At 39.2% G+C, this 17927-nt stretch overlaps 1 protein-coding gene and 1 pseudogene across 3 annotated transcripts in view; both read right to left on the bottom strand.

Moving 5' to 3' along the window:
* DIP2A (disco interacting protein 2 homolog A) overlaps nt 1-17927 on the bottom strand; it is a 123221-nt gene that overhangs the window by 82867 nt on the left and 22427 nt on the right. For both annotated transcript variants that reach the window (XM_008064565.1, XM_008064566.2), the window contains exons 2-3: nt 9016-9087; nt 423-539 (exon numbers count right to left, since the gene is read on the bottom strand). In XM_008064565.1, the coding sequence (XP_008062756.1) occupies nt 423-539; nt 9016-9087 (189 nt within the window). The remainder of the gene's footprint in view (nt 1-422; nt 540-9015; nt 9088-17927) is intronic.
* Nucleotides 11767-12426, bottom strand: LOC110596234 (annotated as a pseudogene). Its single transcript, XR_002482344.1, has one exon. The product of XR_002482344.1 is annotated as a 40S ribosomal protein S8 pseudogene (transcript).

Here is a 17927-nt window from a genome sequence, read left to right as displayed (position 1 = left end):
AAGAAATCTAATTACAAGGAAATCTCCAAAATTAAAAAAAAATAGTAATACTTAGACACCCATACCTACGTAGTAAAGCTGCTCCATAATGTGCAATATCAACCCCAAAGCTCTAGATGAAAAAATACATTAAAATGTTTTAAAAAATCATTCTAGTGAGAGTGGGGGAAGATATTTCCAATGATTTTTATAGATATCCCCTAAGAAAACAGCACTTTAGCCATATAATACATGAAAACAGACTGTGGTTATGTGAAAGTTAAATGTTTGTCTTGAAAAATAGGATGTACAGTATTGCTCAAGTGAAAATAACTTTTTTGGCAGACATTTTGGCAAAGAAAGAGTAACCGAAAGCCTTCATGGTCAGAGTCCAGAAGTTCCAGGCCCGCCCACCCTCTCACGACCTAACCTTGTGATCCTACCTGACCGGAAACGCTCGTCCCGCGAGTTGGTGGGCCGAGACTTCTGTTTGGGCACAACGGCAGTGGTTTGTGAGGTCCTGGGGATTCTATTTTCTGCTTGCAGAGACGAGTCTATTCCTGAAACACAATTTTATGGGAATACCTAATATAAACAGTTTGCTTTTCCATTATGAAAAATATGGAACATGCATATTCTCTACCTAAGAGTCTTTCATCTGGAAGTCATTGATGGTTGTGCAAATACTGTGGGTTAAAGGCAATGTCCACTTCCATGCTCTCCTCTCCCCACACCACCCAGCCTAGCCCTGCCTTTTGTTCACCATTCACAAGAGGGGTGATGATCAAACAGCTGTCCTTGTACCCTTGGCAGCACAGCAAATGGTAGCTCGTAGCAGGGGTGCGAGAGCCCTGAGTTTCTCGGGCAGCAGACTTCCCATGAAAAGCCCTTTAAAGATCTACTCCTGCCTTGTGTTTCTTGAATCTGAAATGGCCTGTGTCACTTGTTCTCAGCACTGTGTCAGCAAACTCTGAGTGAGAAACAATCCACCAAACCATCACTGGGGGGGCCACCAGTAGCCCTTTGTTACAAATAGAAAAAAGGCGGAAATGAACAGCAAGAAGAGTATTATAATGACAGTTTTAGGGTACAGTGTGTTCAGAGGCCAGCATCTGCTCAGGTCAGGCCGAATGTCCTTGCTGTATCACCTGCTTGCTCTGCCTCCAAATCCTGGGAAATGACCAGCACATGGGCGACTCTTCTTGCTCCACTGCCAAGGCCCTCAGCTCTAATATGGGGGTAGAGGGTTCTCCTAGCCACAGATGCCCTCGGACACAGTAAAGTGAGTGAAGGAATGGGTACAAGTGTACAGGGTCACTAAACACAGTCCCTGGTTTGTTTGAGTCCTAATTTGCGAACTGCACAAAGCAAAATCTTCAGTTGTGCTTCGACAAAAATAATGTGTGTAACTTGAGCCTTTGCTTCAAAACATCTCATAAAATTGGCCAACAGGGCTTCCAGCCCCACTGGCTCTTCTAGTCCTTATCACTCCCAGAAAAGAGGCAGAGTCCATCTTGCCTCAAGGCTGGGTGGGTCAGTGACTGTCCCTACAGGCACAGGGTGTGAAAGGGGATGCTATGTGACTTCCTAGGCTGGTCATGAAAAGAAACACAGCTGCACCTGGCTCCCTGCAACAACACATGCTAAATCTAGTGCGTGGAGCACCACGGTGGAGGGGCCACATGAGGACAGAGGGAGACTCAGGCATATGTAGGGAGCTGGGTGCTCTGCAACAGAGTCTCCTTACACCATCAGTCACACTGTGATTGAGGAGCACTCGCAAAATGTAGGCCCTGCACTTGAGCACCTGGCTCTGGCTCTGTGGACAGAGATGAGTTAATGTTTGAATTGGGCTTGAACTGCAAACTTGTGAGCAGAACGGATTCTGCTGATGATGTTTACATACTAGATACGTTTCGGGGTGGTTACTTATGCAGCATTAGAGAATGGGAACACCCTCTCCAGAAATCAGTACTTAGCCCTTCAAAATTTGAGCATACATACATACACAAACACACACATACATACATATATATACATACACACATATATGGCAATTTGAGCAGTACCACTAATTGGCTTTTTGCCTTTTGTGACTGAATAAAACTACTCTAAAGTTCATAATGAAAAATTAATAGCCTTACAATTTATGGAGTATAAACAAGTATACTGTAAAGTGATAAAGATGCAAATAGACATCCTTCACCTATATTCCAAAATATAGATACTTTTATTCTTTGAGATAGATTCGTGTATCCCACAAAGATACAAAACCCAACATGAAATTATTGGATGAAAGAGTAGACATATTTTAAATTTTAACAGATATGAAGAGAAAACTTTCTAAAAAGGTTACAGTGATTCACACTCCTACAAGCAATGTATGAAAGTGCCATTTCCCCACATCTTTGTCAGCACTAGATGTTATAAAAAAGTTTTAGAATTTTGACAATCTGATAAGAGAAAAATGGTTCTCTTTCATTTGCATTTTCATATCTACCAGTGAGATGGCACATAATTTAATTCTTATTGCCCATCCACATTTCCTCTTCTTTGAATTTCTATTCACTTTGCCCAGCTAAAAGACCAGGAAGCCTTTATTCCTGGTTTATAGGGACACTACCCTGGACATATGCACATCACAGAGCTGTGGCCCAGATGGTGGCAGCTCAATCATTCTGAAATGTTCTCATTTCTGGGGAGCCAACCATACTTGTCTGTCATTTTTTTCTAGCTTCCAGGTCTCTTATTTTGCCTATGATGACAAACATTAGATATCCTTCTGAATTTTACAATTTTTATAATTAAAATCATATTTAGTTGTTTTTTTTTCTGGGTCCACCAACAAAATATTTATAAAACTCTGACTCATACCAAAGAGCAACAAGAGAACTACATTGTGCTACCCTCACTTGCTTTTTCATATTCAGAGAACTAGCCACAACACTGCAGGGCCCCTCACTATTCCACTTTGTAGAATTTCCAAACATTCACACAGCAATCACCAGAAACTGGTTATCGTCCAAAGCAGGTCTCACAACTTCAATTCGATCATTCTTTAGGAGAAGAGTTGAGTATTTTATGACAAGCCCTCATAATTCTTCAAGGCTTCTTAATTAATATACTTTAACAAACAAATAATGTTATGATCCTATTATTCCTTCTCTAATAACCTTTTTAAAAAATAGGTCCTCTCCGATCTTTTAATTAGAAAAGAAACCTCAAAATGACATTAATAAACAAAAATAAAAGATTCTAATTTGAATACAACACCATTTAGAGTTTTAATCCTTCTATTTCTTTTTTTAGAAAGTAGGATTTATTAAGAAGACAGAAAAGCTCCCACGTGGGAGGGATCTGAAAGAGACTGTCATAGAGTTTTAATCTTTCTTATGTTTATGCTCACTAACGGTGGAAAGGAAGATAATTCTTGCTTCCAGAAGGACAGCACTACCTATTAAATAAACACTTCCTCTTTCATAACCTCTCAAATCATTTCTGGACCTCTTCTCTTCCACTGATTGGGTCGCCTACTCCACACACTGATAATCTTTCCGCTGTCACTATAAAGCATATACAATCACAATCAGGTTTAATATCACAAACACCAGTCCTTTAATGTTTATTACCTCTCTCTTTTTCTCAAGGTACTTTCTTTCTTTCTTTTTTTTTTTTTTTTGGTAGAGTCAGGTTCTCATTATGTTGCCCAGGCTGCTGGTCTCAAGCTCCTGGCCTCAAGCAATCCTCCCACTTGGGCCTCCTAAAGTGCTGGGATTATAGGCCTGAGTTACGGTGGCCAGCCTTATTAAGAGTATTCTTTTCTCAAAAATTTATTGGCTACTCATAGAACTTTTCTCCTTCTAATGAGTCATTATTTCCAATCCCAGGTTTTGGAAAAAATTCAGCCACTAGTATTTAGACTGAACTACATTATGTTCACATATTAACTTGGAATCTGCCAGTTTTATAGTATATATTAAGTTTTCCCATTTGGGAACCTGGTATGTTCCTTTGATACGGAGACTTGCTATTATCTGTCCACATTGCCACAACCCCTAGAGAAGGGCATGGTAAGGGTTCCAGCACTTTTGCACATACCCACATTCCTGAGAGTTAACAAAAGGTGCACTTCCCCTTATCTCCTATGTACTCCCAGTAAGTTCAAAGAATCCTTAACTTCCCAGCAGACTGTGCCCAATTAACTGAGAGATGTAAATCCCCATTTACTCTCTTTTCTTAGTAGTCACATGTTTGAATAATATAATATCAAGGTAATCATAAGTCTTGTGATTTGTATAACTTTTGCATATAATAACATGTAGTAACGTATGATGTCTTAGGCCCTGTTAACTCCCTTTACTCTATAGCAAACTTGATTAACACCTCTGTCTGGTGTTACTGACAAAAAGTTGTGAGATACCTCTGGTAACTGGGGCCAAGAAATGTGGACCATAAATGTCATTATTAACAAAATAGGGGTGAATTAAGTTCTATACAATGTTCTGCTAGTTACATAGTCAACTATGTACTATCTATAGGTATTACCTACCCCAAACTTATAAAAGCTGACTGTAAAACCTGAAGGGTAAGTAGAACCATTTTAGAAAGGCCAGGAGCCTGGCTCTGCTCCCTGGATTCTTTCTACCAGTTTTTCTGCCTCTCAATTTACTGTTGTTAAGGGTTAGCAGCTGAGCGTTACTCGGACCATAACACCTTTATATATTACAGTCTTGGTTATTGCTTTCAAACATATTTTATGATCCTAATATAGGTTCTGTGTCTTTCTCACTATATGTATTAATAAGCATTTGACAATTTATTTTCATTATGAATAGAATTTATTTGTATTTCAACAACAGAAATATTACTAGAGAAAAGCCACTGATTCTCAGATATTTGTTCTATCTTTTTCTCTATCAAACCAAAATCTCTTACTGATTCCCATATTTAAATAAGCAGAGTCACCTGGGTTTTCAAGGTATAAAATAATACCAGTTATATATAAATGATTGCCTTTGTTCTCTAATATCTATTCTTCTTTGTTTTCCTACCTCTATCACCTGTGGCCACCCAAATAATGTGTAATAAAAATGGGCATGGTAAGTATTTCTGCTCAACCTCGTAAAGAATGGAAATTGCTATAATATATGATTGCTAGTTTGAGGGATGCTGGTGATTTTTGGCAAATGGGTTTTAAGCCATTTTACTAGTTTCTTACAATTCCAATTTTACTAAGAGTTTATGTTTTATTTTGGATGAGTAAATATCCATATATAAAGAGTCTCCTCAATCTTCTTTTTGGTGTTGTTATAAAATATCTCATACGAGTATAGACAGTATACAGCATGAATAAGTTTAAGTTTAAGAATATTATTAGCATACAATCAATGTAACTACTGCACAAGGCCAGGCTCGGTGGCTCAGTCTGTAATCTCAGCACTTTGGGAGGCCGAGGCGAGTGGATTGCCTGAGCCCGTGGGTTCAAGACCAGCCCGGGCAACTTGGCGCTACAAAAGACAAATAATTAGCTGGGTGTGGTAGCACATGCCTGTAGTTCTGGCTACTTGGAAAGCTGAGCCAGAAGGATCCCCAGAGCCCAGGTCAACGCTGGAGTGGCTGTGAGTGTGCCACTGCACTCCAGCCTGGGTGACAGAGAGAGTAAGACTTCAACTAAAAAAAAAAGAAATAAAACATTAGCCAGGCACAGTGGCACATGCCTGTAATTCCAGCTACTTGGAAGGCTGAGGCAGAAAGATCAAGTGAGCACAGCAGGTGGAGTCTGCTGTGGCTGAGTGTGCCACTGCACTCCAGCCTGGGTGATAGAGAGAGACTCCAACTCAAAAAAAAAAAAAGAAAAAGAAAAAGAAAGAAAGAAAGAAAGAAAACATTCAGATGCTTTAGGAGCCTCTGCAGCCCTCTCCCATCTCACTTCCATGAGGAAATGGCACGCTGACTTCTGTGAAAACCATTTCCTTTTCTTTCTTTACGAACTATGTAACGGTCTCTAAATAGCTCAGTTTGGTATGCTTTTTTAAACATATATTGATTATATTCCTTTGTAATTGCTTCTTTCATTCCCCATCATATTTATGAGATTCACCCTTGCTGAATACATTTGTATAAACTTTGTTAATGAATGTTTGAGTTATTGACAGTTTAGGGATATAATGAATACTCTTTTGCATAGAATAAGGTGTGAACAAACAGGAATATCTCTAGGGTACACATTCTCTACAACTTCAGCTTTCCTACATAATATTAGCTGCCTGTACCCCACTGTTTGAATCCTCTCCAACGACAGGATGGCAGGTTGTGGTTTTAATTTGCATTTCTCTGATAAATAATGAGGTTAAGCATCTTTTCATTTGCTTGTTGGCTTATTAGGATTTCCTCTTGTGAAATACCTGTTTGAGTCTTTGCCCACTTTTATTTTGGGCTATTTCTTATCATGTTTTGGGGGCTTTTGGCTATTTAAGTTTAAATTGATTAAAATTAAATTAAAAATTCAGACTTTTAGTCACACTAGCCAGATTTCAAGTGCCCAATCACCATACATGGCTAGTGGATTGTATACTGGATGCTACAACTAGAAAACATGTCCATTATTGCAAAAAGTTCTATTGGACAGTGCCACTCTGTACATTCAAGATACTAGTTTTGAAACTATGCCTCCAAAGAGTTAAAGAAATCATCAGTGACTAACAGAAATACTTGAATTTACAGGATGGCAGATAAAAAAGAGAAACAACTTGCTGAAACTCCCTTTGCTTGTAAGATAACAAAACTGGCTGAAATCAGTTGGAAGCAATATGGCCAACTGGTGTCTATGCACACGAGATTGCTAATGTCACAGCCCAAATTTCCACCACACGTTTCATACTAACTCACTCTCCCTGAATTTGCACACATGACCTGAGGAAATATGAAGAGATAAATGTGCATGTCTGTGGACATTCCAGATTCCCCTTTTCCTTCTAACAATCACCTTCTAATTTGAGGACACACCCCCTAAGCCTGTTCTAATAAAATTACTGAAGACAGCACAGGGAGACAGATTTGAGCTAGACTCTTATCTCCTTGTGAGTCAACTTGTAATAAAAAGTTTTACTTTTCTCAAAAATCCAGCGTCATGGGACTGGCTTCTAGTGTACTAGACAGCAAGCCCCTTTTGTTCAGCAACAGTTCTTCATTTATTTGTGTTACAACTATCTTCTCACACACTGTAGCTTGTATTTTCTATCTCTTTATGGTGACTTTTGATAAAAAGAAATTCTTAATTTAAATTTAGTTCAATTTATCAATCTTTTCCTTTATAGTGGCTGCTTTTCAGTACCTTTTGTGACTTAAATCCTTCCTATCTTGAGATGGTGACAATCTTCCTAGAAGATCTTCTAAAGTTTCTATAGTTTTTGCCTTTCACATTTAGGTCTAATATATCTGGAACTGATTTTTTTGTACAGTGTCATGTATGGACAAGGAACTGTGCCAGCACTATAGCTGCCATGCCACTGTTGCCATGTACCAAGTACACATATGTGTGTTATGTGGGTCTGAGCTGTCGGCCCTGCCCCAGACCACCCTGTCTCAGTGATGATGACTTTTTAACTCTTCATATCCTGGCTAGATCAATCTTCCCACCTCTGTCTTCTTTTCTGAACATATTTTGAATCTCCTAATCTTTTACACTGAATATAAGTGTTAGAACTAGCTTGTTAAGTTTCATACATACAAAAAAAAATCTGTTTAAATGAAGAATGCGCTGAATCTACAAATCAACCTAATGTGGGAAGAACTGACATCTTTACAATATTTGTTCTAGCTATAGTGAGGAAATGTGCCAGGCTGTTCTATAATCATAAAAAATAAAATAAAAAATCTGGCCTGGTATCGTGGCTCACACCTGTAATCCCAGCAGTGTGGGAGGCAGAGGCAGGAGGATTACTTAAACCCAAGAGTTTGAGACCAGCCTAGGTAACATAACAATACCTCATCTCTACAAAAAAAATTTTTTTTTTAATTAGGCTCAATTTTTTAAAAAATGTATGTGTGGTGACACACGCCTGTAATCCCAGCAACCTGGGAGACTGACACAGGAGGATCACTTGAGACCAGGAGTTGGAGGCTGCAGTGAGCTGTGATTGTGCCACTGTACTCTAGCCTGGGCAACAAAGTTAGACCCTGACTCAAAATAATAAAAACTAAAATATATCCTATTTGGAAATGAGATCTGCACCAAGCCAGAGCTGTATATTATAATCTGTCTTTGGATTTTATTAAATATAAGATAAATTTTTCCAGTTCATAATAAAATATGAAACAGAAACCAATGTTTAAACCTGATTTAACACTGCCAACCAATGTTAACTCTAAAATCAGTTTTGTTTTGTTTTTTTTGAGTTGGAGTCTCTCACTCTGTCGCCCAGGTTAGAATGCAGTGCCACGCTCACGGCCACCATAGCCTCAACCTGCTGGGCTCAGGTGATCCTTTAGCCTCAGCCTTGCTAGTAGCTGGAACTACAGGCACGCGGTACCATGCCCGGCTAATTTTTTGATCTATTGTAGAGATGAGGTCTCGCCAAGTTGCCCAGGCTGGTATTGAACCCGTTGGGCTCAGGCAATCCTCTCACCTTTGCCTCCCAAAGTGCTGGGATTATAGGTGTGAGCCACTGTGTCCAGCCTAAAATCAAATTTCAAATCAATTTTTTTTTTTGAGTTGGAGTCTCACTCTGTCACCCAGGCTGGAGTGCAAGGGCACGCTCACAGCCACCACAGCAACGGCCTGCTAGACTCAGGTGATCTTTCCACCTCAGTCTTCCAAGTAGCTAGAACTATAGGCATGCACCACCACGTCCAGCTAATTTTTTTATTTATTATAGAGATTAACCAGGCTGGTCTTGAACCCACAAGCTCAGGCAATCCTCGCACCTTAGCCTCCCAAAGTGCTGGGATTATAAGCGTGAGCCACTGCGTCAGCCTTAAATCAAGTTTTATGAGACAATATAATTGTTGCAAGATTCCTGAGTGTATTGACCTTACCTTGAATAAGTGGTATATAACGTGCAAGCAGCTTTGCCCTTTTCTTTTCATATCCTTTTTGAGTGATGTCACCTAAAATAACAATGGAAAAGAGAATTACATTTCTTCTAAAGTTCCAAAATGTTTAAATTAAGTTAACTCAAGATTAAAAAATTGGAAACAACATTAATGTCCTTCAACAAGGTGACTGGATAAACAAACTATGACAGATCCATAACATGGAATGCCACTCAGCAGTAAAAAGGAACAAATTATGGATACACATAGCTATTTGGATAGATCACATAACATGTTACAGAGTGAAAGAAGTCAGACTCAAAAGGTATATATATTGAATATTCCACTTATATGACATTCTAAGAAAGACAAAACTATAGGGTCAGAAAGCATGGTTGCTGGGGTTAGGATAAGGGAAGGACAAGGGAATTTTGAGGGCGGTAACTGTTCTGTCTTGAGTATAGTGGTGGTTAGAGGACTATATCTGTTTGTCAAAAATCCATACAATTGTGCAAGATAAAGGGTGAATTTTTCTGTATGTAATCAGTACTTCAATTTTTTTAAATTGTCACTGGCATCCCTTGGGAGCTTGTCAAAAAGGAAGACTGAGGCCACACCCTAAACAGACAGAATCCACATCCGTACTTGGTCAAGATCTTCAAGTGACTCTAGTGGAGGTTCAAGTTTCAGAAGTACTGGAGTAAGAGACCCTTGGGGCACAAGCCCTCCCAGGCTATGTGGTGTCCCTGGGACAGAAGGAAAAAGGACTAATGTTCCAATAAATTATCATAAGGAAAAAGAGTCTTGAAAACAAATTAAACCACCTAGGAAAGAGGTAGGAAATGTATTGTCATGGAAACACTTCTTAGTCTAAGCACTACTTGGTTTCCTAGAAAGACCTAGAAATGCTAATAGTGAATCTATGATGTTTTGAAGACTATATAGACCAGAAATGTATATTATAGTTCTCACTACTAGCTTGTTCTTTGGGTGAACACTCAATAGAGACTTTGTAGTGCTTTGTAAGCTCTCCTACCCCTGCAAAACAAGCAAAGCAATAAAGCTGCTATAAATCAGAAGACATAGGCTGACCTTATTTATTGAGTCCTTAACTGAGTATTTCCTAGTTGAATTTTTGATTGCAGAATTTGTTGTGTGAAAAGTCTGAATGCCGACATCTAAATTAAGCCTCACTGAAAGCCTCTGGGCGGGACTTAACATTCCACCCTATAGAAGAACAGCCTAAGGCCAGGAAGGCCAGGGTCTGCATACAGTTGTTTTGAATCCAGGCTCCAGGCAAGGCTACTACCAGTCTCATACTGCCCAAGCCCTGCCCTCTGTGAAGAGTTACTGTTCTGACAGCAGTTTGCTCAGGCCCCTTCTCAAGTCTCTCATGTTTATCTGTCCATCCTTCCATGTTCTCCACAGTGTTCCAATTCCATCACCACAGGCAACTTTTTTTTTTTCATTGTGTCTTTTAATATGAGTGTCTTCTACAGAATGTATACTGCTTTGTGTCCAGGTATTTTAAATTGATCTGAATGGCATTATAAATCTCACTGTTTCCTATTTTCCTCACTAAGCCTTCCATTTTTCAAACCAACTCACCCTCAATGCAATGAGCACACCCTACCCACTGCTCTAATCCTAGCACCCCTTGGAAGTACATCATCCTTGTCTTATCCCCTCACCACCAGTGATGATCCCTCATCAGGTCCAAGACATTACTGGACGATTTTACGTATTAAATTGTACACAATTTTTAAAGCACACATTTTTCAAAGCATCATCTACTAAGAAAAATTATTTCCTCTAGAATATGTGAAAAGCTATGACAAATTTAAATGGAAACTGAAAGGGTAAAATGCCAATATGAAAAATGTAATGAAATAATCTTTGCCAAAGAGCAGCCATTTTAACATTGCTTAGCTTTGTCATGTTTTTTTAGCAGTTCACTTTAATTTACCCTCTAGCCATTAGTCAAGGATAGAACCATTTTCCCAGAGATAGCTATTGATAATTTACAACTCTCTTCCCAGAGCCTGCTTTATACTGTTTATTTTTCTACTGAAAGTTTCTCTTTTAGCCATAAAGAACCAGGAAGACCTATATGACACAGACAGACCCCATCACCATGACAACAGTTATATGACGAACCCACCAATCTTTCTGACCCTTAGTGATGACCTAAAACACCTTAAATCACCTGAACAACCTGTCCCCACACCAAAGGAAAGGTTTAAAAAACATTCAACCTCAAGCAGCAGCAGCCATGCTTTGCTGTAAGCTCTGGCCCCCTCCCCAATCTGGGGAAGGTGGATCCCCTCCTGTTTTTTCTCCCTCTAGTCTATTTTCTAAATAAGTCATATTTTCCAATCTAATTTCTGTATAATTCTTTGCATCTTATCTGCGCCACTGGTTCAGTACATTGGCCCACTGACCTAACAATCCTCCCAGACCTAACAGAAACTAAATATTCCTACACTAAATTAAAACTGATAGACCCCTACTTAAAAGCAGAGCAGATTTTCCAGAATATTTAAAAATTAAGAATTCATTTCCTAGAAACAGTCCTCCATATGTCCCCATTTCAGATGAATGCTAAGATGTGGAAGGTACACAAAGAGTATTGAGAAATGAAATATCTTAACTCCCTGTTTGATGCTCATGACATACCAAAGGATGTCTGTCTTTTTTTTTTTACTGAATATAACTAGCTATTCCATTTCTCTCTCTCTCTCTTTTTTTTTTTTTAACAGAATAATAAACTGCTTTATTACATGAGCTAGGGAAGAGGATTTATTTGTCTTTCTGGGCCTTGATTTTCCTCAGACAGAACTGCAACTCCTTGCCTTCTAGCACATAGCCATCTGCTCGACCACACTGGCCCAGTCTTGATGCCATGCAAGCAAGAAGTTTGCCCTGCTGGAACTGCTCCTCCAGAAGACTGCTGATTTTGGCATTCTTTTTCCTTTCATCATATTTCTTCTGAATTTTTTTGGATCGTATTTTGTTTAAAATCTCTTCCTCCTCAGGAGTCAGCTTTGCCCCCTTCTTGTGACCCAGGGGCAGTACACGGTGGGACTCATACCACTGTCGGTATGGCGTGCTATCAATGAGCACAGTGCAATTCTTCACTAGGGTCTCTATATGGACCAACTCATTATCGAATGAGTTGTAGACAACATTGATGACCCTTGTTTTGCAAGTACAACACTCAGAGCCTCAGGAAAGTTGCCCACGTCCAGCCTCAGGGCATCGTATTTCTTGTTACCTCTGCACTTCGACTGTGTGGATGCAGCAGGGGCCAATCTTGGTGTTGGCAGTGGGATGTCCAAGCTCATCCTTCTGCTACTTGTGATAGGGCTTTCTCTTGCCCCTAGTTTTGTGCCAGTTGTCCTGAGAGATGCCCATCGCTCAGCGCTGGCTGGAAAGAGACACTATTCCATTTCTATGTATAACCAGTTACAGTACTTTTGTGGATCCAACTTAACAGACACTAATACTCCACATGCCATCAAATGCAAACCTTCTAACCACACAGAGATTAACGTAGAATTCCAAAATGGAATCCAGACACAAAACTAGTAAATAGACAAAAGACTCAAATCCAAGTTTTCTGACTCCAAGTTCAGTACTTTCTCTCACAGAACAATAAAACATAAATGCTAAAGAGACAAACAGCAGTGCTAAATGCTCCAATCTACTATACAGAATTGGTGTGACCGTGACTTGCACCTCACAGGTGCAGCTCTTCTCAGGCTGAGCATGCAGGCAGCTGCAGAACTTTGGGAAAACAACTGGGCCCATCTTCAGGAGACACTGCTCTGATGTTCTGTGTTCTTCCTAGTTCTCCAGGTAGAGGTACAATGTGTGGCTCTGGCTGAACTCCACTGCCGTAGAACAATCTCACTCAGGATTACTGATGCCAAATCACAAGTAATATCACCAAGTCCTTGACTCAGCAACATAATTTCTAAAAATCCATTATCAAAAGCATTCAACTATCCCTTAAGATCACAGGAAAGAGGATGAGTAAGCACACTACATGTAAGAGTAAATAAGGGGAGACGACATAACTGTCTATAAAAAAAAAAGAAGTAAATATGCTGCCATATATCTTTACTACAGAACACTATCAGTCATAAAAAACAAAAAAATGCCCTGACATTTGGGGATCTGGGAGTGGGTAACACTTACTTATACTCCTGGTATCCTACTGAGTAAAAATAGGAAGTTGAAAAACAATATACATACAGAATGATCCTGTTCTGAAAAGGCACATAAAATTACATATACATACTAATAAATGTGTAAATATATACATGTAGATATGTATATTTGCAGAAAATGTCTGGGAGGGATGCACAACAAATGATTAATAGTGATTTCCCTAGGGAAGTGATCTGTTTATTTGGCTTTGGGTAGGGTGTGAAACATTTCATTTTTTACTTCATACACTTCTAAACTCTAAATTTTTTAGCACACATAATCTTTTGTAATTAAAAATGTACAAGGCTGGGTGCGGTGGCTCACACCTGTAATTCCAGCACTTTGGGAGGCCAAGGTGAGAGGACTACCAGAGCCCAGGGGTTTGAGACCAGCCTGGGCAAGGTGGTGAGACCTCGTCTCTACAATAAATCAAAAAATTAACCGGGTGTGGTGGCACGTGCCTATAGTTCCAACTACTTGGAAGGCTGGGGTAGAAGGATTGCCTGAGCCCAGCAGGTCGAGGCTGTGGTGGCTGTAAGCATGCCACTGCACTCCAGCCTGGGTGACAGAGTAAGACTCCAACTCAATAAATAAATAAATAAATAAAAGAATGTATGAAAGATGATTTTTGACAGTGTGTAATGATTATATAAGATGTTGTTGAAAGACACAATAAATTATCTGTACTCTTTTTGCAACTTCTTATTAAATTATTTCAAAGTAAAAAGTTTAAAAATATATCGGAGAGGTATAGAATTAATGTTATTTTTTTTTTATTTTAAAGATGTGGGGTACAATTCAGGACTTAGGTATACAAGTGGTCATTGTACAGGTAACATTTGGGCTTCCCTTTGGTCCCCACTTTGCCTGGTTTGAGATCAGGTACCCTTATTGATGTTGTGTACCTCTTTACCCTGTAGTATTTCTTTTTTAGATGTTTGATAAAATCTGCCAGTGAAACAATATAGGCTTACAGATTTATTTTTCAAAGGGCTTTTACACTATGAATTTAGCTTCTTTAATAGTTACAGGACTATTAGGTTATTTGCTTAATTATGGATAAGTTTTGGTAGTTTGTGGTTTTCAAGGAATTGGCCCATTTCATGTAAGATGTTGAAAGTAGAGTCATGTGTTGCTTAATGGTGGGGATACATTCTGAGAAATATCTCATTAAGTGATTTTATCGTATGAACATCCTAGAGTGTATTTACACAAACCTAGATGGAACAGCCTACTATACATTTAGGTTATATGATATAGCTTATTGCTCCTAGGCTACAAATCTGTACAGCTTGTTACTGTACTAAATACTATAGGCAACTGTAACACAATAGTATTTGTGTATCTAACCATTTCTAAACATAGAAAAGATATAGTAAAAATATGATATGAAGGATAAAATGGTATATCTGTATAGGGCATTTACCATAAATGGAGCTTATAGGAATGGAAGTTGCTCTGGGTGAGTCAGTGAGTGAGTGTTGAGTGAATGTGAAGGCCTAGAACGTTACTGTACACTATTGTAGACTTCATAAGCTCTATACACTTAAGCTGCACTAAACTCACTTTTATGATATTTTGGTAGTTTGTATTTTTTGTCACTCTTGTTAGAGGTTTAGCAATTTCATTACCTTTTCCAAGAACCACATTTTGGTTCCACTAATCTTTTTTCTATTTTTAGCCACATTAATTTCCGCTCTTACCATTTTCCTTCTATTACAAAAACACAAATTAAAACCATGATGACATACCCTACACACCTTAAGATGGATGAAATTTTAAAATATTTACAATATCAAGTGCTAACAGTAGAAACTCTTATACACTTCTGGTGGGTACACAAAATGGAGCAGCTACTCTAGAAAACAGTTTGGAAGATTTTTATGCAATTAGACATACACACACCAGATGACTGACCCAACAATTCCACTCTTGATTATCTACCATAGAGAAGTAAAAATTTATGTTCACATAAAACTTGTACACAAATGTCTATAGCAGCTTTATTCAGAATCACCAAAAGCTAGAAACAGCCCAGATGTTAAGTGAATGGATAAAAACTGTAGTATAACAATACCATGGAAAACTACTCAGTGATAAAAAGGAACAGACTATTGATACATGCAAAAATGTGAATGAATCTTAAAGACAACACACAGAATAAAAGAAGCCATTTTCAAAAGGTTATATACTGTATGATTTCATTTATATGACATTCCTGAAAAGACAAAACCATAAGGAAAGAGAACAAAAGATCAGTGGTTGCCAGGATAAGGGATTGGGGGAAGGGATAACTACAAAGGGATAGCATGAGGAGTGTCTTGAGGGTGATGATGCTGTACTAAATCCTGATTAGGATAGTAGTAGCACGAATCTATACCTGTATTAAAATTCACAGAACTATATACCAAAAGAAAAAATTATGTTTGACGGTATGATAACTTTTAAAATAAAATAAAATAATACATATGTAGAATAGGAGGGGCTGTGAAGGTAAAGGGGAAGGACAATGGAGGCAGAAATGGCAAAGCGGACAGGTGAGCACTCCCACCAGAACCCTCCTCAAGTTCCCGCATATAGGATAGGAAATAAAGCAGTCACTTGCAAATAAGCCCCCCAGAGTCTGAAAGGAATGTCTGACAAAGAAGTGCTACAGGCTTTCAGCAGTTGGGTGACTCTACCATGGACTACACATGGCTAAGGAAGGAGCAACTCCACAGGGCACAATACAGTGAGTGCGAGCCCTATGGGCCCAACAGGTTCTAACCCTATGCAGTCTGCCCTTGAGCAGGTCACCTTGACCACTGTAAGGTTGGCACCAGCCAGATATTAGATGCTCACCCTGAGCCCAAATGAGCTGGACACAGCTGCCAGTGTTTAGTCGTTTAGAAAGGGTGTTGGCCCTTGCTCTGTTCTCAAGGAAGAGTTCAAAGAGTCCACTGGGTCCTAATCTGGGCCACACAAGTCTACCCAGGTTCCAAAGGCAGGATCTCTGTGCCATAGCATCTGTGCATGACCACAACTGCTACTGGACTAAACAAGTCCTACTGGAGGTGCTCACACAGAGGAGGAGGAAGCAATAAAATGAGGGGTGATCCTCACCTTACCACTGTAAAATTTCAAGACAGATGCCACAAAGAAATGCAAGCAGGCTCCTGTGACACAGAACAAAAGTTGAAGAAAATCTGTGAAGATTAATAATTTGCATGGCAGCACCACTTGCTGATAACAGTGATTTTTGTACTCAATATAAGCAAGTGAAAATTTCACTTTCAAATCTTAAAGCTTCCAAACACAGGGGGTCTTAATATACAGATTTAATACACAAAAGTAGAAGGTATCTGACTGTAGTTTATTTATGCTTAACGCTGAAGTGTGTACAGCAGATATGCTTCCATGGTAGGATTTGAATGTCTCTCATTCTTTTGCATTTAAGCCAGACTTTCTAAATGCTACATTTAATAAATATTTTCTTTTTATCTCAAAGTTTTTTTCTTTTTGAGTCAGGGTTTCACCCTGTTGCCTAGACTGGAGTGCAGTGGCATGATGATGGCTCACCACAGCCTAGGCTCAAGCAATCCTCTCTCCTCAGTCTCCCAAGTAGATGGGACTACAGGCGTATACCACCAAGCACAGCTAATTATTATTATTTTTTTTTGTACAAATGAGATCTTGCTATGTTGCCTAGACTGGTCTTAAACTCTTGGCCTCAAGCAATCCTCCCTCCTTGGTCTCCAAAAGTGCTGTGATTATGATGTGAACTACCACGCCAAGACTCAAAGTTCTTAATAAAATATGCTCATTCAACTGAATATTCATACACACACACAAACAGGAATAACATGGCAACAATAAAATTAGGGGGCGCAGACCAGCTCTCCCAATGGAAACAACAAAAAAGAATGCATTAAAAATTTTCCTTAAATCTGCAGATATTTCATAACTAACAAAGAAGTGAAGAACTTGGGGTCAGTATTCCTCTAGAGAAGTCTGCCAAGTCAGAAAGTAACAACCAAGTAGTTGATTTGAGCAGAACTTTGACAGACTCATGAAGCTAGGAGCTTACTGAGGAGTAGGGGCCTAGAAAGCAACCCAGGTCCTTAGAAGGACCACACCTTGGGTATGAACTGAAAATAAAGCCACCCTCACAGGGACTGGAGTCAGTTTCAAATCACTTTCTCCATATGTAGATTGAGGTGATATTGGATTGCATACACTCTGGCCATTCACCTGCCAGAGGAAAAGTAAATCCTTTATGTTCCAAATCATCACCACATATATAATCTCTGCCACTTAATCAGAAATAACTAGACATAGAGGGAAGCAAGAAACCATGACTACAGAAGCCCAAATTTCACCTGCATGCGGCCTACTTATGTAGTAAATCCTCACTTGTACCCAACAACTCTATAATAAATAAATAAATATGTTTAAAAAGAAGCTACAACTAAAAACCATGAGAAATGATAATACATAATGGAACTTTAAAATAGCTATGATCAGCCAGGCGTGGTGACTTGCACCTGTAATCTCAGTGATTTGGGAGGCCAAGGCAGGAAGGCAGGAGGATTGTTTGAGCTGAGGAATTCGAGACCAGCCTGGGCAACACAGCAAAATCTTGTCTCTACAAAGAAAGCATGTATCAACCGGGCTCGGTGGCTCAGCCTGTAATCCCACGCCTTTGGGAGGCTGAAGTGAGTGGA

Source organism: Carlito syrichta, unplaced genomic scaffold (genome assembly GCF_000164805.1).
Source record: "Carlito syrichta isolate Samal-C Ts95f unplaced genomic scaffold, Tarsius_syrichta-2.0.1 Scaffold307711, whole genome shotgun sequence".
Lineage (NCBI taxonomy): Eukaryota > Metazoa > Chordata > Mammalia > Primates > Tarsiidae > Carlito > Carlito syrichta.
The sequence above is the reverse complement of the archived record's forward strand: the minus strand, read 5'-3'. Positions and strand labels throughout refer to the sequence as shown.